Source organism: Neolamprologus brichardi, chromosome 18 (assembly GCF_056152115.1).
Source record: "Neolamprologus brichardi isolate AB-2024 chromosome 18, ASM5615211v1, whole genome shotgun sequence".
NCBI lineage: Eukaryota > Metazoa > Chordata > Actinopteri > Cichliformes > Cichlidae > Neolamprologus > Neolamprologus brichardi.
In genome coordinates this window covers 18,872,569-18,894,504 of record NC_142121.1, presented here as the reverse complement: position 1 = coordinate 18,894,504, position 21,936 = coordinate 18,872,569, and the positions used below count along the sequence as shown (strand labels likewise).

The 21,936-nt window shown below is 40.4% G+C and overlaps 1 protein-coding gene across 20 annotated transcripts in view; it reads left to right on the top strand.

The window, feature by feature from the left end:
• The window catches only part of obscnb (obscurin, cytoskeletal calmodulin and titin-interacting RhoGEF b), a 57,900-nt gene that overhangs the window by 32,523 nt on the left and 3,441 nt on the right, over window positions 1-21,936 (top strand). For 5 of the 20 annotated variants that reach the window (XM_087832346.1, XM_087832345.1, XM_087832343.1 and 2 more), the window contains 37 exons: window positions 3,644-3,910; window positions 4,284-4,562; window positions 5,115-5,372; window positions 5,549-5,815; window positions 5,964-6,236; window positions 8,741-9,007; window positions 9,180-9,455; window positions 9,565-9,837; window positions 11,054-11,344; window positions 11,572-11,601; window positions 11,774-13,111; window positions 13,266-13,547; window positions 14,419-14,500; window positions 14,608-14,729; window positions 14,822-15,019; window positions 15,109-15,141; window positions 15,244-15,342; window positions 15,449-15,667; window positions 15,799-15,832; window positions 15,946-15,998; window positions 16,118-16,216; window positions 17,003-17,059; window positions 17,737-17,876; window positions 18,210-18,410; window positions 18,501-18,577; window positions 18,653-18,823; window positions 18,919-19,078; window positions 19,171-19,287; window positions 19,425-19,589; window positions 19,673-19,831; window positions 19,921-20,098; window positions 20,191-20,304; window positions 20,393-20,560; window positions 20,679-20,781; window positions 20,902-21,031; window positions 21,582-21,675; window positions 21,811-21,853. In XM_087832346.1, the coding sequence (XP_087688472.1) occupies window positions 3,644-3,910; window positions 4,284-4,562; window positions 5,115-5,372; window positions 5,549-5,815; window positions 5,964-6,236; window positions 8,741-9,007; window positions 9,180-9,455; window positions 9,565-9,837; window positions 11,054-11,344; window positions 11,572-11,601; window positions 11,774-13,111; window positions 13,266-13,547; window positions 14,419-14,500; window positions 14,608-14,729; window positions 14,822-15,019; window positions 15,109-15,141; window positions 15,244-15,342; window positions 15,449-15,667; window positions 15,799-15,832; window positions 15,946-15,998; window positions 16,118-16,216; window positions 17,003-17,059; window positions 17,737-17,876; window positions 18,210-18,410; window positions 18,501-18,577; window positions 18,653-18,823; window positions 18,919-19,078; window positions 19,171-19,287; window positions 19,425-19,589; window positions 19,673-19,831; window positions 19,921-20,098; window positions 20,191-20,304; window positions 20,393-20,560; window positions 20,679-20,781; window positions 20,902-21,031; window positions 21,582-21,675; window positions 21,811-21,853 (7,117 nt within the window). Of the gene's footprint in view, window positions 1-1,063; window positions 1,730-1,982; window positions 2,250-2,652; window positions 2,923-3,643; window positions 3,911-4,283; window positions 4,563-5,114; window positions 5,373-5,548; window positions 5,816-5,963; window positions 6,237-8,740; window positions 9,008-9,179; window positions 9,456-9,564; window positions 9,838-11,053; window positions 11,345-11,571; window positions 11,602-11,773; window positions 13,112-13,265; window positions 13,548-14,418; window positions 14,501-14,607; window positions 14,730-14,821; window positions 15,020-15,108; window positions 15,142-15,243; window positions 15,343-15,448; window positions 15,668-15,798; window positions 15,833-15,945; window positions 15,999-16,117; window positions 16,217-17,002; window positions 17,060-17,736; window positions 17,877-18,209; window positions 18,411-18,500; window positions 18,578-18,652; window positions 18,824-18,918; window positions 19,079-19,170; window positions 19,288-19,424; window positions 19,590-19,672; window positions 19,832-19,920; window positions 20,099-20,190; window positions 20,305-20,392; window positions 20,561-20,678; window positions 20,782-20,901; window positions 21,032-21,581; window positions 21,676-21,810; window positions 21,854-21,936 lie in introns of all 20 variants that reach the window. The other 15 variants (XM_087832352.1, XM_087832350.1, XM_087832355.1 and 12 more) reach the window with 6 other exon arrangements.

Sequence of the window (21,936 nt, the reverse complement as noted above, 5' to 3'; positions counted from 1 at the left end):
CTTGTATGAATGCAGGACTTTCGTCTACAAATATGAAAGACGCTGAATAAATTCACAGTTTCAAATCTGTGGTCCTGTCACGACCTTCTCAACTCCCAGCAGAGACAAAAAGGGTACAACGGGCAGCCTGCCTGCCTTTAAAGACACTCAACACTCTCACAACAGGCAGCTGGGGGTCTGCGAACATTACAAAAACCTTTTAGTTTGCAGCCCAGTTAATGTTAAGCAGAAGGAAAAACACCTCAAGCTTTGAAAATCCACAAACGCAGAGCACAATCCTTACATAGCATCACAGAAAATAACATTAAATGTTTGAGCTTAAAATGAACTACATACTTGTCTATGTTTCATATTTACTGAGTACTGTTGTACTGAACATGCTGCGGCCACACAGGCTCAAATGTCAGGCATCGTTGAGTCTTTGCCTCATTTGTTCTTGTAGGCTGTGCAACTTCAAGTCTGAAGTTGCACTTTGGATATTTGTAAATCATTCACTGTTGATTTTTATAGACTTTCTTCTGTATTTTACTAGTTTGTTAACAAGCATTTTCTCTTATTTATCCTAAACATCACCATTCTTCTTGTGTTTGTTCGGTACTGTGTTTATGACTGTGAAGGTAACCTGCTGGTTTTGATGTCATCCCTCTGCTACAGCTGGATACCAGAGCGCTGGAATGAAATTAGTGGCACTGTGCTTTCTTTATTCTCCTTGTTTTGTTTTTATTCAGCCGAATTGGTTGTTACTCACTTGTTATTACCTCTGAATACCAGATTTGCAGAATTATTTTCTTGTTCTTCTCAAACAAGAATAGTTGAGAGCTGTATTTGACAGCCTTTTAGTGCTATATTTTGAATAGGCAGAGGTGTACCTGCCCTGACTGTGTATCAGTGTTATTTTGTGTTTGAGCAATAGAGCTACCATATTGGATGCTTTTTCTATTTTCTATTTTTGTTTTTAGTAGGTTAAAAAGTATATTTTTATACCAAACTAATCTTTTGTTATTAAATCCTATGGGTTACCATAATACATACCAACAGATTATTTTATCTATTTAATCCCAAGTTCTTCCAGTCATATTCATTCGAGACCTGGAGAGCCAAGTAGCTGAAGAGGGAGGTAGTGTTACCTTGCACTGTGAGCTATCAAAACCTGGAGTCCATGTAGAGTGGAAGAAAGGATCAGAAGTCCTGAGCTGTGGAGAAAAGTACCAGATAAAACAAAAAGGATTCTGTCATGAGCTGCACATTCTTGATTTGAGGCCTGGAGATACAGGAAGCTATTCCTGCTCTTTAGAGGATACAATAAGCTCAGCATCTCTGGTTGTAAATGGTAGGATGAAGCTATCGCATGTTTTCTTCTTCTTCCAACAAGTCCTTCATTTGTTACTTCATTTCTCTTTTCTTCATCATCCCTGTTCCTTTTTGCATAATTACTCCATTTTCCTTTTTTTTTGTCCATCAGCTCTTCCAGTTATTTTCACAAAAGAGCTGGAAAGCCAAACGGCTGATGAGGGTGACAGTGTCACCCTGAACTGTGAACTATCTAAAGCTGGTGTTCCTTTGGAGTGGAGGAAGGGAGAACTTGGTCTTTGTCCTTGTGCAAAGTATGAAATTAGACAAAAAGTACACCTGGCTACACTAATAATCCATGATGTTGACTCAGAGGATTCTGGGAGTTACACATGTGATGCCGGTGATCGTCGTAGCACTGCGCAGCTAGCTGTGAAGGGTATGCTGTTGTTAGTAGTTTAAAGATAGTGGCAATAGTGACTTTTTGGTTTATCTTTATTAGAATGTAGCTCGAAATATTTGACTTGACCTTAGGGTTAATACTCTAAACTATAAACTAAAGTATGTAGCTTTGACTCAAACTTCTGCTGCTTACTTCTTCATATGTGCGAGTTGACGGCTAAAACTTGGCCTAAGTGTATTCTTTCATTTCTCCTAAAAAATTTCCCTAATTTTTTCTCACTTTTCTACAGCCAAGCCTGTCCTTTTCAAAACCCAGCTACAGAACCTTGAAGGACAAGCAGGAGAGAGCGCCTGTCTTCGTTGTGAAATCACAAAGCCGGGGGTCAGTGTGGTCTGGAGGTGTGGTGATCAGGTGCTGGCATCCAGCAGCAAGTATCACCTGAAGCAGGAAGGGACTGTAGTTGAGCTTATTATCTACAAACTGCAAGGAACTGACTCAGGAGAGTACTCCTGTGATACAGGCAGGCAGAAGACTTCAGCTGTCCTCACTGTGAAGGGTAGGATTTTTTTCTATTTAAGACTCCTCCTCCCATGCACTCTCTTGAGCTGGAGCCCAGTCATCCTTCATTTCCAACATACTCCCTCTTATTGACTATCTTCTCACAGAGCAACACTTGAGCATGAAGTGTTTTCGGTGTTCAAGAAAACCTGCTCGTCTCATATTCATTAGCACCTCACTCTTTTGTGCACTTCTTGTTATTTGTACGCACTTTTCTCTTGAGCTCAATCACTGATTTCACCATTTGAGCCTTTCACATTTCTGTCTTCACAAATATTAACAAACACTACTCTGTTTTCTTCACTTGGCACTGGTAATTGTAGCTCATCAGAAATCTTCATAAATGATCAACTTGAACTTCACCAAACGTTGTGTGCTTCTAAACTGTATTTGTCAAACAGAGGTCGAGGTTAAAATACTGAAATTCTTGGAGAGCTGCGTTGTGTTCGAGGGTGAAGATGTCTGCTTTGAGTGTCTGGTTTCTCATGAGGAGGCACCAATGGCACTGTGGAAACTCCAGGATGTCCCTCTGCAGAATAATGAAATGAACCTGATCAAGGTTGAGGGCCGGCTGCACAGCCTCACACTCAGAGGCGTCACTACAGCTGATTCAGGGACAGTAACTTTCACTGTGGGAAACCACACTTCCACAGCTTCTCTGACAGTCAGAGGTAAGGGAATTGTACGCAATGTATTCCTTGGGAACATCTTCCATTTGGCTTCTACAATAATTTTGGGATTATCTTCTGCTCATTTGCTCTCAGTCTTCTTGTTTTTGGATACTTTCTCTCTGTTTTTTCAGAAGTTCTGAAAAGCAACAACTGTCTTGTTATCTTTTCATCTTGCTATGGCATCTAAAGAAAATTCTCACTTTCCATTACATTTCTATTTCCAGAGTACATGCATGCTTACCTTATTTTCCATTGAACTTGGAACTAATAAAACTCTTTTACTTTTCATTTTAGTACTAAAATTACATATCGGTCTTGTTGATCAATGTGTTTTCATCCAGTAAATTTTTATATATCACCGAATGTTGTTAGAACTGTTGTTTTACTTTTCTTCAGTTAAGCTGAAGCTGGAAGTGTTGAGTCTTTGACTTTTTCATGTTTGGAGTTACTTGGATTAAGGATTTAAGACATGCACCATGCACCACCAACAGCAAAACTGTTCTGATTGTTGAGTTTTTTTCTGATTAGTTGTATTTGTGACTTTCTTTAAACTTATGAATGGGTGGATTGTTGGTCTCCTTGGAGCACATTGATTGATTGTATGTAAATTTTGGAAGGACTGTGCAGCCTCGCTGTGGATTATCGTGTGTTTTCTGGTGTCAGTGTTCACTTTCTAAAGTTTTAAAGTCTGTCATCGTAATGAAATTGGTGTCTCTGGCAGCTGCACCTGTAGTATTCAAGAAGGAGCTGAAAAGTCAAGAGGCCAAAGAAGGAGGCGAAGCCTCTCTGTCCTGTGAGGTATCAAGCCCTGATCACAAGGTGACCTGGTGGAAGGGCTCAACTCTTCTCACACAGGGAGAGAAATACATCATGGAGCAAAAAGCAACCACTCACATTCTGATCATACACAAGCTGATCATGGAGGATAGTGGGGAATATACCTGTGATACTGGAGACCAGAAAAGCACTGCTACCCTGACTGTAAAAGGTAACAGAGCACATCTTCATCTATCATCTGTCTGTGTCTCTCATTTCCTCTCCTCTTGTCTTCATCCTTCCTGAAGTTCATATTCACCCCATTATCAAGTACTGGAGAAAAGTGTATCCTCTACTCACAGCTAATTCTCTTGGATTCACAGATTTAGAGAATCCAGTGCTTTACTGGAATTATCTGATTTTATTTATATGCATTGTTGATAGTTTAGTAGCTCTAGGGTGTTAAAAACACCACTAGATCTATGTTTCTTAGATCTGGGAATGACATGTTGAGTAAGCATATGCCCTCACAGTCATGATGTCTGGAAGCTCTGCACAGAACTGATCTCTGATCTCTGATCATCCATCATCCCATTCACCCCCAGAGCATGTGCGAATCACTCGAGAACTCTGCGATATTACTGTGACCACTGGAAAAGACGCCGTCTTTGAGGTTGAGCTGTCACACTCTGGTGTCACCAATGGGGAATGGTGGCTTTCAGACAACCTGCTTCAAAATAATGATCTGAATCAAATGAGCATTATAGGGAGAGTGCACCGCTTGGTCCTCAAGATGGTAACCACGGATGAATCTGGAGATGTTGCCTTCGTGGTGGGAGAAGAGAAGAGTGTGGCCTGTCTTCTGGTGGAGGAAAAACCCAAAGGTAAAGGAGATGAGAGTTTTCACCCTCAGAGCCATCTTCATCAAAAAACACAAATTATTATTATTCTTTTTCAAATCCACTGGCATTTTACATTTTTTGTATTTTCATTAAATATATTTTATAGTATTTATTAATTTTAAAGGGCTGATAGAGGTACTTTAGCTCAACAAATCAATATTACTGTAAATTGTATGTTTTAAAACTGGGTAGTTTCAGATATATAATGTAGTTCTGCAGCATAGTTATTATTGTGACTGTATTTCCCATTTGGCGAGGTAATCCATTTCTTACATTAGTAACATTAAATTCTGTATGTAATTTTCATCCCTCTGCTTGTTATATTAGTCTAGCTAGACATGGATTTAAAGTCAATTTGACTGCTTGCTAGAAACATACAAACACAAGACAGTAATTCTATGTTTTTTTTTAATTGTCATATTATTTTATGTATAATTTGTGTTACAGTAGTGCACAGAAATCAAGAATGAAAGCATAATGCCAGTGCAGAACGGAAAAGGTTGCATATAAATGCTACTTGTCCTGTATTTGCAGTGCTAATATTAGAGAAGCCACACAACACTGTTGCATTAGAAGGTGAAACGGTCACTTTGGCCTGCACCATCTCTGACCCCAGTGGTAAGGTTACCTGGATCAAAAACAATGTGGCCCTCCAAGCGGGTCTCAAGTATGACCTGAAGAAGAATGCAGCATTTCATCAGCTTCGTATTCACAACCTGGTGGCCGAGGACGCCGGAACGTATACCTGTGACACTGGGGATGCACAGTGTGATGTCACGCTGACTGTGGAAGGTAAAAACATTGGATTGAAATGGACAACTAAAATATTCTTGAACGTCCACCTCCTTCAACCACCCAGTATAGTCTGAAGCCCTCAGGGATGTTTCTCTCATCATCTCCACTATTTGACATCGAACTTGCCATCTCAATATGTTATATCAACCTTTCTTACTTTAAACTCTCACCAGGTGCTCCAGTCTTCTTCCAGACAGAGCTCAAGAACCAGGATGCCATAGAGGGTGATGATATTACTCTGCACTGTGAGCTCTCTAAGCCGAGTGTTTGTGTTGAGTGGAGGAAAGGAGGATTAGTCCTCCGGCCTGGTAAGAAGTATGAGATGAGACAGTCAGGGTGTATTCAAGAGCTCTGTATATGGAATCTGGAGCCTGATGACAGTGGCTACTACACCTGCGATGCAGGAGACCAGCTCACTACAGCTTCTTTAGCAGTGCAAGGTAGCCTCCTATTCAGTACTGTTGCAGTTTTTCTTAATTGTGAAACTTCTATCTGGCTCATATGTTGTGTGTTTTTTGTTTAGAGTTGGCATTATGATGATTATGAGTACATTTAAGGCTCAATGTATTCATATTTTCCACTCAACAGCAAAAGAAGTCTTCATTGTTTCTGGCCTTAAGTCCACCGATGTTTTTGTTGGCGAATGGGCAACTTTCTCCTGCCAGCTCTCTGGTAAAGCCCACAGCAAGGTGCAGTGGTGGCTGGATGGCAGCTTGTTGGAGAACAGCCCCTTTAGTGAGATAGGGCTGGCCCAGGGCCACATCCACACACTCACCTTAAAGAACCTGGCCACAGATGACTCTGGCACTGTCACCTTCAAAGCTGGCAGTTTAACATCAACAGCCAAGCTCTTGGTCAAAGGTATCATAAAAATGTTAACTGCAGACTGAGATAAGCTTTTTCCCAGAGACTGAGATAAAACAGTCTCTTGTGTCTTATACAATCTCTAAGGATCCTGCAGTGTTTTAATTCTACATTTAAAATCTTAATGGGTCAATTTTCCTACTTCAGTATTTCTTATTATTTTGAATTAAATAGTAGAAGCAGGAAACTAATATATTTATGTTTTCTATTTAATAACTGGCATTTACTACAACAAAATGTGCCATTCTTAGTGAAGAATATGGGGTTATATGCTATGAAATATAATTATATTTCATATATAATCATATTTTTACTGCAGGGTTCAGCTATTTGACCTATTAATACTCCATCATGCATGAGAAGCAGTAGTTTGCATTTCATTAATAATAAGAAGTTATGTTTTATGCCATATGCTTTGATATAATCTAAAAAATACAACTGGGTGCAGCACCACAGTAAAGCTTTAGTAACCTTTTCGACTCAATTAACTAGTATTAAAAATGCTGCTCTTCTTTTAAATGTAGGGCTGCTGAAATGATGAAAAATAATAATCACGGTTATGTTTCTCACTTTGAAACACAATCAGATTTACTAATTTTGTGGAGCATTGTTATACCTTAAGAAGTACTTTCTGATGCATCATCATTGACGTGTAAACAATGAGTATAATTACACAATAGTGAAAAGGACAACTAGAGAGCAACTTGCAATGGGATCACACAAGCCCCCCACACCTGGTCTGACTAAATCTAGCAACGTTGTGACAGTTTTGTTGATAAAATCCTTTACAAACAGATATAAACACTAGTTTTCTAATGATGCTAGCCTTATATTGTTCACATTCAAGCTACAGTAGACAGACCTCACTTTGAGCCTGGTGTAAAACAGAACACAAAATGATTGATTCAGAGTGACGCTCTGGTCTAAAACCTCTCCCAAGGAGGTAATGTTTTTAGAGGCATTAGTGTGCATGTGTGTTTCCTACAAGGTCAGTAGATCAATCTGAGGGTTAAAGTGACAATAATGATATATATGGAGGTATTTAAAACTATGTCTCTTACTGCCATCATTTGTATTGTCAGCAAATGGGCATGTGTGTGCATTGAGTTCTTCTTCAAGATAAAATAATGTTGAAACTTAATAATGATGATAATGTTTTTTATCTTTAAAAGTATGCTTTAAAGTTTACTGCCTTTGTTGGTATTGACAACATTTGGGAAATAATACTAGTATACAGGGATAAAACATATTAAATACAACATTATAGTTTGCATCCAAATATCATCTGAAATTTGAAAAATAATTCTCAGAATGATATCAAGTGTGTTAAAATGATTTTAACAAGGGAGGTGTCCAAAAGTACTTTTAGAAAGAGCAAAGAAAACAAAATGAATATATACAAAATACAGTACTACTCTCTTGAAAAGTAAATACTGCCCAGGTTTGGACTCTCGGAGTGCTTCTTATTAGTTTAGTCTTCATTGTGAGTCCCTTGTGGTTTAGTCAGTCTAGCTATCAGGCTAGCTGACCTTTTGGCTGGTGGGTGGTGTTTCTGGTCCACATCCTGTGACTTTTTGTGTTTGATTTTCCTGCTTTAACATCTTGCCGGTTTTTTCATGCTCAATTTAAGGTTATATGCCCAGATTCAAGCTTTAATTACACTCGTATCTATACAGTATACTATTATCCATATTCTGACTGCAAATGTTGTAGCCAAACAGCTATTAAAGTTGTAAGCAGCTCCTTTTAACCATGCCTTCAACAACAGGGAAGGGAAGACCAATTAATACAAGAATGCTGAAAACAAGCATCATCAATCTGGGATTTCTTCATTCATTTTAAGCTTTTTAAAGCATGATCGTGATTATTACAATGTTAACCTGCAGCCCTAACTGTAAGTATCCCTCAGTAATGTAAATAACAAGCCTGTCTTATTTGATGTTTGGATTCAGTAAAAAAAAAAAACATAATCTAGATCTGGCTTCTGTCATGTTAAAGTTCACAGATGGTGAACCAGAATATTGAAATGCTTGAAAGAAAGTGCTGCTCCACCCATCCATACAGGCCGGCTGCTCTCAAATAGTCATGCTCTATTCATCTCCTCTGTCCCAATCCTACCAAACCCTTCTTCTAACCTTCCAGCATTAAAATCTCTAACTCTTGTAGATACACTTTGAGTTTGGCATCTACTATCACTCCCTTCTTCTCTATGAGCTGCCAGTAAGTCTTGACCCTTGGTTGTGAACTTTGACTGTTGGACTTTTTGACCCCCTGAGAGCTTATGTAGTTTAATGCATTGGGCGATTTGAAAATACATAAAACATATACATAGAGTATTGATACCTTACAATCAGTAATTTCAAAATAATATCACTCACATATTTACACTCAGACATGCTTTTGGGGGTTATAAAGCTCTTATGTCAGTCGGCATGGCCCGCTTTTATCCTTACATCTCATGGCCAGGATTTGATCCTATGATCCCCTGACCCCAACCTCAGATCCCACAGTTGAAGTGGTGAGCGAGATGGAGGACCTTCGGGTGGTTGAAAACCAGCCGGCTGAGTTCATCTGCCAGTACTCAAGACCAGTGAAGGCTCAGTGGAAGAAAGATGGGCAGCCTTTGCAGCCTGATGGCCGAAGGGTGGTAGTGGAGCAGGACTGGAATGTGGCTCGCTTGTACATTAGCCATGTGTCTGCTGAGGACAGGGGCACATACTCCTGTGAGGCAGAGGGGACCTGCGTGGTCGCTTCACTTCATGTGGAAGGTGAGCTTCCCTCCACATGGAAAGAGCACCAGGCTTTACGGGATCTTCTCTGCTTCTTCCCAAAAAAACCAAAAACAGGCCTTTTACTGATCATCACAGCATTTTTGCTCTTGGTTGACAAAGGCTTAACTATTGTAACTACTAAGTTACCATGGTTTCTTGCTTTCTACAGCCAAACCCATTACCATTGTTCAGGGCCTGGAGAATGTGGACACTTTTGATGGAGGCGAAGCGCTCTTTGAGTGTGCCCTGTCTCGTCCTGAGAGCAAAAACTGCCAGTGGCTCCTTGATGGCAAACCACTGAAAGAATCCCCTAATGCTGAGGTTGTATCATTCGAGAGCGGTCGTCGCCATCTGCTCCTGCTGAAAGAGCTGCGCGTCAAAGACAGTTGCACGGTGACTTTCAGAGCTGGCGCAGCGTCCACATCTGCCCAGCTCACTGTTAAAGGTAAGTCATCAAAATGAAGACTGTACAACAGTGAAGCTGTAGTAATATTATAATCTTGACTTTAGTCAGCTGGGAATTACGACTTTCTTGTGGATTTTTCCCATGTAAGGTTGGCAGTTGGCCATTGTGAAGGGTTTGGAGGACAGAGTGGCTGCAGTGGGGGAGAAAGTCGAGTTCTGTGTTGAGCTCACGGAGGTGGTCCCTACGACAGAAGTGGTCTGGTATGCTAATGGAGTTGAGCTGAAGCCCAGTGATCTCTGGGCTATGAGGGCCGATGGTCGGTCTTACCGCCTTGTCCTGAGACAGGCGCCTCTTTTGCCCCAGCAGGAAATTACATTTGCTGCCAGAGATGCTATCTCTCTGGCCAAGCTCACCATCATCAGTAAGTGTTTAATGAATAACTTGCCTAAGATTACTTTTAAACAGTTGTAATTATAGTGTTTTTAATCTTCCAGTTAGGTGCTTTTTTTATGTTTTTAGATTGGAAATGTTACAGTAAATGATACATAAATCATAAATTCAATCTGCTAACCATATCTCTGTAAGGTATTAGACTATCTCTCTGCATATTTATTTATTTCAGTTATGTAATCTGTCATGTCTATGAAAAGATTAACAAATATCAATTTAAACCTGTATATAGAGTTTACTCCAATTTTTTGTAATTCTGAGTTTCGACCAGGGAGCGCAGAACCAGAATTAAAATTTTGGACAATTCGGGGTATAGTAGGAAGCTAAGGTAATAAAAATCTTTTGAAGAACTATGGAGCAGGTATGGCATACCATCAAAGCTTTTTCTTAATACCTCCAACTGTGAAGTTTTATATTAGCTAGGCAGTTCAGTAGTAGTTTGAAGGTCTCTTCTTTATCCACCACTGAAGATTTCACTTTGAAATTTGTACAGTCTAGTGGCCTGGTGGACGTCTTAAACAACATGTTTGCTAGTAGGTACAACGTGTCATTTCATAACATACTACATGCCACTAGTATGGAGAACAGATTTCAAATATTATGTAAACAAGAAACAATGGTCAGAAGTGTGGTCTTAAGTTCCAACACAAACTAGATATTCCAAATTTAGGCAATATAAATGGATAAATAGGCAATGCATTGCTCCAACAAGGCTGTGTTAACGCTAATACTTTCAACATTTGCATTAAATGTAAGAATCTTTGTTCCAACTTTATGTGGGAATGCCCTCTGATTCAATGTTTTTGAAAAAGGCTGCTGGAAATATGTAACCAAATTTCTGAGTAATAGATTCCTCTTAATTGTAATTTATGCTTAGTAAATATTTATCCCAGACGGTGCTGTGATCTCTAAGAATATCAGGTCTTTACTTAACTTCTGCTTTTTGGAAGCCAAACAGTACAGAGCTTTCTCTTTGAAGAAGCAGCAAACATGTGCAAGTTTACAGCGGCCTAAGCGAAATACATTCTTTAGAAAAGATAAGCTAACAAAAAACATGGAAAGTTCTGGAGCATTTGGAACACCTTCCATATAACTTTCATAACAGATTAACACTGTAGAGTATTTGGTTTTCAATTAGTGTTCATAAATATATCCAATGGCGGTTTTTCTTTTTCCCTTCCCCATAGCTGTGCCTGATCCTCCAGAGGATCCGGAGGTCCTCAGTAAGACAAAAAAGTCTGTTACCCTCTCTTGGTTCACACCTTTGCATGATGGAGGAAGTCCCATTCTGGGCTACAGAGTGGAGATCCGAATGGTAGACAGTGCCCTTTGGCTTCCATGTCATTCTGAGCCTGTGCGTAACACCGAATTTGTGGTTGAAAATCTCAGTCCAGGCAGTGCCTACAGGTTTAGAGTGGCAGCCATCAACAGAGCAGGGATAGGGGAGCCTGTTGAGCTGCCTCAGACTGTTCAGCTTGGTGAGTGAATGTACGCTTCACTTAACACAACAGTGTAGCTGCTTTTTTCTGTGATGTTGTGTTTATAATTGCAATTGCAGTTCATGTTTTATGTCACATGGTGGTATGAGATTGAGCTTTATGCAACTGCAACATTCTAGCCAAAGATGTAATGCTAGAAACCAAGGAATTTTGATATTTTATAAACTTTAATATCATTTGTTTTTTTTTCTCTTCTTGAAACACAGAAGCACCTCCTCTGCCACCGATTACTCCAGGTAGGTCACTGTACGCTGTATATGTGGTACTTTTTGTATTTCTCCACAAGCTCTGCTGTAGCCCTAATGTAGCCCTGCACATAAATATTAAATGTTAGGATTAAGCACCAATTAAAGAGGGCGTGGTGCTGTATGGACCATAACTGTAACTTCATTGTGGTCATATGTGTAGATGCAAAACAGGAAGTGACCGAGGCACTGGGACAGCCCAGTCTTCCTCCTGAGGCTGCTGAAGAAGGTGATCTCCATGAACTTTGGGAAGCATCAGCCAAGAAACGACGCATGAGTCGGGAGCCAACTCTGGACTCCATCTCTGAACAACCAGAGGAGGATGGCAAAAGGGGTCAGAGCAAATTAGACCAGAATCAGCTTCCACAATCTGAGAAAGTGGAAGTCAAATCAGCAGAGAAGGAGCAGGCCATTGTGTCAAAGAAGCAGACAGAAACCAGCCTGTGCACCAGCTCTGAGGATGAGTCTGTTTCTGGGGGTTCGACACTTGTTTCCTACCTCAAAAAGAGCAGCAAGACTACTGAGACAGTGACAAAGGAAGCAGATACTCTAGCCACTGAGAGGTTCTTTGCACATTTCCAAATGTCAGAGCAGAAAACTGTGCAGCAGACAGAAGTGAAAACAACTGTAGCTCAGCAAACCCAAGAAAAACACGTGTCTACAGAGGAAACTAGCATCATGGAGATCGGTAAAGAGGATGACCCTGAGCTCAGAGAAGCTGCTGTTAAGATTCAAGCTGCCTTCAAGGGGTACAAGGCCCGCAAGGACATGCGTCCTGTTTTTAAAGAAGTCTTCAAAGACCAGACTAAAGAACCTAATGGCACCATACATCTGGAATGTGTGACAGAAGGTAAACCTGATAAGGTCCGCTGGCTGAAAGATGGAGAACCACTGACGGATGGCAAGCATCATCATATTGATATCTATAATGATGGCACCTGCTCACTGGTCATTACTGCAATCACCACCAAGGACACTGGAGTTTACACATGTGAAGCCACTAACAAGTTTGGGGTAGCTTCTCACAGTGGTAAGGTGACTGTGGGAACGGTAAGAGAATCATCGGGCCGACGGCCGCTTACTGTAGGTTACAGTGCTGACAGTGAGCCTGAGAGCTCCTCCGGAAGTGAGATGGATGAATCGCTGAGACAGGCAAGCAGACGCCTCCGGCGCCTGTTGCGCACGCGTCTCCCACCAGATGTTGAGGAAGAACCATTTGTCAGTGCAGATGAAGGAGACTTGCGAGCCCCAGACCCACAATCTTACCGTGAAGATGACAATTATATCTACATTCGTTTTGATTCACGGACAGAAGCTGAAGTTGCCTCTACGAGATTTCAGGAGATGTTTACAGTCCATGGGGTTCCTGTGGAGACCACAATCTTACCTGCAGGGCCTCACAAAGTGGAGCTGCGAATTAAAAAGATGAGCTACATACAAGATGGTACACAGACGCCCACACAAGATAGACAGCCTCCTGCTTTCATGACTGGAGCTCCAGGTAAGAAGCAGCTTGTTCTCTGTTAATCATAACTTTCTTTATTCTTACACACATTTTGTCTGGTTAGTAATGCACCAAGTTCAATACACCAAGAATAGTTTCTCTGTAAGGGGTGGGATTTTTATATTTGCTTTCCGTTTGCTCTTGTTGCCAGCTGCACCGGTCTTCTTAACTGAGCTACAAAGTCAGGATGTTCCAGACGGTTATCCAGTCAGCTTTGACTGTGTTGTGATTGGCAAGCCACCTCCCACTGTTCGTTGGTATAAGGATGGCAAGCTGCTGGAGGAGAACGACCATTACATGATCAATGAAGACCAGGAGGGCTGCCACCAACTTATCATCACCACTGTGTTGCCTACTGATATGGGGGTCTATCGCTGCACAGCTGAAAACAGCAGTGGCATTGCATCTACTAAAGCTGAACTCAGGGTTGACAGTAAGTGAACAGATGATACAAGAAACACACATTTGCTTTTTAAATACCTGTCCTGGGATAATTGACCAGGCAAACTGTACAGCATGTGTACATCTTTAATGACTTAAAAAAGGAGAATTTGGTATACAAATTTGAATTTATTTTGGACACCAAATTCTTGTTTTTTGAAGTCATTGAGATGTATGCTGTACATCATTCCACCCTGGAAAAAGAACAGTTCAAAGAAAGCATTAAATGTGGCGACTGTGGTTCAGGGGGTTGGGAAGCTTATCTTGTAACCAGAAGGTTGCCGGTTTGATCCCCAGCTCTATCTGTCTTGGACAAGACACAGACCTACTGCCTACTGATGATGGCCAGAGGGGCCGATGGCGCGATATGGCAGCCTTGCTTCTGTCAGTCTGCTACAGCTGTAGCTTGCCTCCACCAGTGTGTGAATGTGAGAGTGGAATTGTAAAGCGCTTTGAGGGTCTCGAAAAGGCTATATAAATGCAATCCATTATTATTGTTATTGTTAAAAGGGCAAAATTACTACAATATTCATGCCCGTAAATGTATGCAAACTTCTGCATAGCTTGTTTTTTTTTTAAACAGAAGAGAACTTCAGACAAAGTCAGAGCAAAACTAGCATGCAGAATATGTGAGATGGACCTTGAGCCTTCCCTAATATAAAGGCAGGTTTCTCACCCTGCCTTTATATTAGGCAGGGGTAAAAAAACAACAAAAACAAACCCACAAAACCTACAGCTATACAGATGTAGCATTTAACTGAAGCATGAAGCTAATTTCCGAACCATAAATCAACATCTTAAAAAAGCAGAGTCCCTTTACACCTTAAGCATTGTATAACACTATAATAAAATTCCTCCATCAGTGTCTTGCAGCTCAGATTATGACACTGCTGCTGATGCCACTGAGACGTCTTCTTACGTCAGTGCCAAAGGATACATGTCCAGGTAAATTTATTTATTTATTTATTTATATGAACTAAACCTTTATATTGAGGCCTTCACATACAGTTATAGATATACTGGAGCTGCTGTGCTTTACTCTCCTCCAACAGGGAAACTGAGACCTTTGAGTCTGTAGCTGAAGATGATCAGCTACCGCAGGTTGTGGAGGAGCTTCATGATGTTCACGTCTGTCCAGGTTCACCTATTGCAAAGATGCAGCTTAAAGTAAAGGGTAAAGTAAAGACTTGTTAATCCATCCCAGTGTTCTAAAAACATAGCATATGATTTAAGAATAATGTTTGTAAAATTTTTGTTGTTTTCCAGGTTTCCCAAAACCCAGAATATACTGGTTCAAAGATGGCCACCCTCTACGACCTTCAGAAAGAATTCATTTGTTAGCAGAGCGAGACGTTCATGGCGTGGAGATCACGGAGGTGAAAAAAGAGGATATGGGGGAGTACTCCGTCTACATCAGCAATGCAGCCGGTTCTGCTTACTCCTCTGCCCGGATGATAGTATTGAGTATGAATACACGTCCCTGAATACAAAATACAAATCTCAAATGAAACGATGAGATACATTTTATACATTTGCAACACTTTTTGCAACAGGTCCTGGGGAGATTTTACCACAAGAGAAAAAGGGTAATTTAACATTTATCCTACAAACCACAGCACAAGTATATGTACTTTCAGTAGACATGTCCATATATTCAAAATGTCACGTTATACACTTTATTCTCACAGACCCTAAAGAGCCCCTGGTGCCACCCCGCTTCATTGAAAGGTTCAGCAATAGGAAGGTGAAACAAGGAACAAGCATCACTCTGTCTGTGAAAGTAGAAGGTGCGTTACTACACTTTTCTAGATAAGAAGAAAGTCTAGATTTTGGGCTCTACCTGCCACGCAGCATTATTACAAAGTCTCCATAATCACCCTTCTTCTCTCTTAGGATCTCCTACTCCCTTGGTCAACTGGCTAAAGGAGGAATCTTTGGAGGATGTCCTGTGGATCAAGCCTGACACTAAAGGATACAAAATAGCAAGCTCTGGGCGCCACCACAGTCTCATCTTGATGGATGTGGGCACAGAGTACACTGGTGCCTACACCTGCATTGCAACAAATAAAGCTGGACAGTCCATCTGCACTGCTCACTTGGAGGTGGATGAGAGTAAGGAGAATAACGTCATCAAGACACTTTATTTTGAAATGACAGGTTAAATGAGTGTCTTCTTATATCAGAAACACTTAGCAGAGCACTTTTCAAAACACCCTTCCGCTTCTTTTCTCCCTCCTCTCTAGCTCCTCAGCCCAAGAAAGAGACAGCGGCTTCAGAGTAAGTTATTTTTGAAACCTTTTGATTGCCTTGCACATAAAAAGATGTCTGTAGTAAGTACATTTAATATAAATGTAAATACATGACAAATTTTAATACTGAAATCCGCTCAGGGTTCTTGGGATTACAGTTAGTCCTCCACAGGAAGATACTAGCAGAGGAAAAGGTAAGACGTACTAGCTAATCATCAGGCCCAGTAATGTTTATTTTTGATAAGATATATAAATGCATAAAAATAAATGTTAAGATATTTATGGTGTTCTTTACTTTTTGCCAACCCTTAAGAGGGCAAAATGCCTTTCCTAGGTGAAGTAGGTTCAGAGGAATTCCTCATGAAACTCACCTCTCAGATCACTGAAATGGTATCAGCCAAGATCACCCAAGGTAAGTTGACCATTATAGCTCTGCATTAAATATTCAGAGACTAATGAGTTCATAGTACTTTATAAAATACAAACCTTTATGTCCATAAGGCATTTCAGAACTGGTCTATTCCGGCTTCAAGTCTGGTTTAAACCAAGATAAATAAATGATTATGCTAGCATTGGACTGTAGCTTCTTCTAAACAAGTCTCATAAACAGTTTAAATTAGGATATAGTTAAAAAAAACAAAAGGTTTCACCTCAAGAGAACATACATTCTCAGGAGAACAAACATTAAATTATATGACTTGAACGATCACAACACCTTCAATCACTTAAATTACCTTGTGTCTGTAGTTGTACTAAAAATGTGCAGGTTAACTATCAATATTCCCTCTGCAGTGACTGCATTTGGTAGTTACTAATGCTGAAGACTGAAGTATGAATTATAAATTATGTTGCATACAGTGCTTCTGTTGCATTGCTCTGTTATTTTCTTGTCAGGTTTGGTTGAATTCTTTGAATTCATTCTGGCTGTTTAAGAAATGTTTAATAATCCGAATGCTTTAATGCTTAAATACTGAACTGGCTATCACTTTCCTTTGTTTCTGAACACCAAACCTGACCGAGGAATGTTTCTTAGTGCCATGTTAGTGCTTATCTAGTGCACGCTTTAGTTTATTTATGCATTTATGACATAAAATCTCCCATTCCTTCATACAGACATCATTTCCTAACCACCTTTACACCCATTAGTTTATCACTCCCACTAAATAAATACTCATTAAATGATTAATTTGTTATTCAGACAGTTTACAGAATCATGAAGTGCTCCAGTGGATGAAATCTTGGCCCAAATCTGCCAGTATGTATCCCAAGTGCATCAGCATCACAGATACTCTGCAGTTTTCCACTGAAATATTTTCTATCTATTAATAATGACTTTATAAAACAGTTTTCCTTACATTTCCTTTTACATACAAGAAATATTTAGTTATACATACAACAACTATATTTCAGTGTCAGCTTAATAACAGCTAAGCCATCCCCTTTTATTTCTATTAGTGCCCTCTATATCTCCTTACTCATCTTCAATGAGTTTCCTCATCCTTTCTCTTGTTACTAAAATAGTTTTTGCAATAACCTATGAAGCTTCTGTATAAGTGGAATACATGCTCACCAAGCAGACATGTATGTGGAGAGCTGAGATAAAAGTGAAGCTGCATGTTGTCATGATACTAATACAGTAATACATGTTAGAGCGTTTGAATGATTAACCACTGTGGATTTCTCCCTTCTGTTTTTGCATCGTAAAAACGATGTCGTTACTTCAGTATACAGAAAAATTCAAAATGACCAGGTAAATACAACACTGGTACACGCTAGCACACAGTTATGGTTTTAAATATATATTTAAGCTGATGGACCTGAGTGAGTGTGGGTACTAATACCTACTGCATAGGTTTAAAGGACAGATTATACTAATTGGACATTTCCGTACAATTGACCTGTCTTCCTTTGACTTCCTCCTTACTGCTCCAGCTTCATTACGCGTACCAGGTGGTGACAGTGATGATGAGACCAAGACACCTTCTCCATCACCTCATCACGGTCGCTCCCGTCCTCCCTCCCTCATTGCTGACTCCTCCTCTGAGTCTGATGAAGGAGACGCCAGGGGAGAGGTGAGATACAAAAAAATTTCCATTAAGTTCATAATGTTCATAAATTTTTGGCCTTTATATCAGAATTTCATCAATTAAATTCTGACACACCATGGCAGGATACTATATAAAACAAGGAAATGAAAGTTTTAATGGTGCAGTTTATTTGAAGAAATAAAGGGAAATTCAATTAAGTTTTTTTTTTTTAGACAGGTGTGAATGGTTATCTGTCTCTGTGTGTTAGCCTAGGCAGATTGGTATTCTGTCTCTCACCCTCTGACAGCTGGGATAGCTTCCAGTCCCCCTGCAATCCTGTCATTAATACACACATATATATATATATTTTTTTTATAGATGTTTGATATCTATGTAGCAACAGCTGATTACAACCCCATCGTGGCAAGCAAAGATTCCATCTCTCTAAAAGAGGGACAGTATGTTGAGGTTTTGGACTCGGCTCACCCACTCAAGTGGTTAGTTCGGACCAAACCCACCAAAACGACACCATCCCGCCAAGGCTGGGTCTCACCGGCCTACCTGGACAAAAAACTCAAAGTATGTCTCAAGACAATTGCTTCCAGCTTGCCACTGCATGTTGCATGCATTGGGTAATATTTACTTTTTTTTTTAAAATTTCTATTACAGCTCTCCGCTGATGCTGGCGATCTTCCAGAAACAAGTGTGGAAGAGGTGTCTGAAGGAGAATACAAGAGAAAATTATTGTAAGTGAAGCATATTTGTCGTGACAAAGCAAAACAACCAAAGAACCATAACAAACTATTAATTCGTGCTTCTAGCCAACTGATCCAGGAACTGATAAATGGAGAATCAGAGTTTGTCAAGGAGGTGGAATTCTTCACCTCCCATCACCTGAAGCATGCAGACAGTTCTGATGCACCGCCTGACGTCACCAGCCAGAAAGAGGCTATTTTCAGAAACATTGATGATATCAAATCCTTCCATAACAAGTGAGCTCACCTCTTAAATGTTATTTTCAGCCATTTTTTAGTATAATCAGAAGTATGCGTGTGTGTATGCATCATTCCTATGATTTTCTTTTTAGGGCATTCCTTCCGAAGTTGAATGACTGCGACACTGATGACGACATAGCCATGTGTTTCCTGAAGAACAAGGAGGGCTTTGAGAAGTACCTTCAGTATCTTGTAGGTCAGAGTCAGGCTGAATCTGCCATCAGTGACAAGACTGTCCACAGCTTCTTTAAGGTGACAGCAGAATAGCAGAATTGTTATTGCTATACTATGAATTACAAATGTGCCAACTGTTAAAATGTTTTTTTTAAAACCCCAAAAAACAGGAATATACTGACACAGCGCAGGCTAATTCAGACCCTGCAGATCCACCAGTAAGAAGCATAAATGCCTATCTCCAACAACCACTGGAGAGGATTCAGAAGTACAAGGCCTTCCTGAAGGTAATAAAGTGCATGCATACAATCATCTTAGAGTCAGTTATTTACTTTTCAGTCATTTGCTTTTAGAACCTTTAAATTATGTCCAGGATCAGTGTAACATTTAAGTTTTGTTGAAATTTCTGCTGCAACATCTTCAGGAGCTCATTCGAAACAAAGCAAGAAATGGTCAGAACTGCTGCCTGCTGGAAGAAGCTTTTGCAATGGTGTCTGCACTCCCTCAGCGTTCTGAGAATACACACCATGTCTCCATGATTGAGAACTATCCTGCCACACTCGAAGTTCTTGGAGAACCAATTAGACAGGTACCACGTAGCTGCCGACTGTGCAGGGTCTTGATTAGACATAAGCGTTTGACTGTCTGCATATGCTTACTCTCTCCCACCAGGGGCCTTTCCAAGTGTGGGAGGGTGCTCCTGGAATTAGAACGTCCTCTAGAGGTCACCACCGTCACGTCTTCCTCTTTAAGAACTACTGCATTATCTGCAAGCCCAAGAGAGACAGCAACACTGATACACAAGCATATATTTTCAAGAACATGATGAAGGTAAGTGTTTTTAACATAATCTAGTTTCATCTTTTCTTTCATGGTCAGCGGCCTAAATGATGTTGGTTGGTTTCTTTATCTTGTTTCAGCTGAATAACATTGATGTGAATGAGACAGTGGAGGGTGATGACCGTGCCTTTGAGATTTGGCATGAGCGCGAGGATTCTGTGAGGAAGTACACCTTACAAGCCCGAACTGTTACCATCAAGAACTCGTGGCTGAGAGACCTCAGAGAACTGCAGCAGCGATACAGCATGCCTGCATGGAGTGAGTGGGACTCCATGCAGTTTTACTTTTTTCTTTACCTCTCTATTGCTTGGAATTTCTAGCACAGCTTTTTATACCAAACTATTTTCCAGGTTCCCCTGATTTTGATGAAATTCTGGCAAACTGCACAGCAGAGCTGGGCCAGACTGTTAAGCTGGCCTGCAAAGTTACTGGAGTACCCAAACCTGCGGTTACCTGGTACAAGGGTGAGGCATTTCCTCTGTGGTTATTAGCCATGTGGAGTGACATTCAAAGATTGTTTCACGAGTGGTTTTGTTTACTTGTTGGATGCAGATGGACGCGCAGTGGGGGCAGATCCTCATCACATCATCATCGAGGACCCTGATGGTTCCTGCACACTAATCCTGGACAATATGACTGCAGATGATTCTGGTCAGTACATGTGCTTTGCCACAAGTCCAGCTGGCAATGCCAGTACTCTGGGAAAGATCACAGTTCAGGGTAAGTGGCACATCATACCTATATATAGGTAGATTGTTTTCTACTGCTTCATTACACTTTTCTTGTGAAAAATGATGAATAGTCTAAAACATAAAACGTTGTCATGTGTTTCTTTTAGTACCTCCTCGTTTTGTAAATAAAATAAGGAATGCCATCTTTGTTGCCGGTGAGGACGCTCAGTTCACCTGTGTAATACAAAGCGCCCCCAAGCCCAAAGTGAGGTATGGATACCTTCCTTATGTTTTCTTCTTTCCTTCATTTTGATTCAGTTTTGCAATTTTTTTTGAATATCAACCCCGTCCTCTAATCTTGTCTCCTCTCTGCATGTGTCCCTGTTCAAGGTGGTTCAAGGAGGGCAGGCTGCTGACTGACCAGCAGAAATATCAGACCTACAGTGAGCTCCGGAGTGGCGTTCTGGTTCTGGTAATCAAAAACCTGACAGAGAGAGACCTTGGGCACTATGAGTGCGAGGTTGGTCTAGACTAATTCATTTCCATTTATCTGTATTAGTTTTGTGACATTTCAGAGTGTACATAATCTCTGGGCAATCACTTAGTAAGGTTAAGACCATACAGCATTACATAGAGAGATCCAACAATTTGAAAGCCCTGTTGCAAGTAACAGTAAAATAAATACATTTAAGAGGAAGAAATGTCTGGCATGAAGAGGCTCTGGGAGGGCAGTTATAATATGTGAGACAGGGAGACTCGTGAACCTCGAGTTTTGTACACTTAATGTTAAATGATTGACAGAAGTACTCCAAATATATTAGGATAATTAAAACTCTAAGATCTATTTGTTCAGAATTTGGAGCTCTACAGTAAGAGGTCTCAATACAAGAAAATATCTCAGATAATTACAAAAATAAAATTTCCTTTATTTTTAAGGGTCAATGAGGGGAGATTTTAATGTAGGTCATGCATTTGCCTTTGTGCCTATAAATTAGTTTCAAGATAGTTGATATTAATTAGCAGCAGTGAGTTACATTTATGACTCTAAAAATATATCTGTTGGATTTCAGTTGTCAAACCGTCTGGGCAGTGCAAAGTGTGCTGCTGACTTGGTCCTCCCCTCCGCTGTGGCTCGCTCTGGTGAGCAGGCCATCACCATTGAAGGTAGCAAGTCTGGCTTTATCCATACAGTCTTACTCTTTTTGGACGTTTTGTGGTTTTTGTTGAGCAGAAAATGCTTTGAGTGCAGCTTTAGCAATGCAAAATAACCATCATGCTTTGTCCATGTTCCTCCCACAGTTACCGAGCAGGAGACGAAAATACCAAAGAAAACCATCATCATGTAAGTATGATCAAAGTAAGATGAATGCTGTCAGGTAGGAATAGTTGGATGTTGAAAAATCGTGGATTTTCTTAACTTAACAC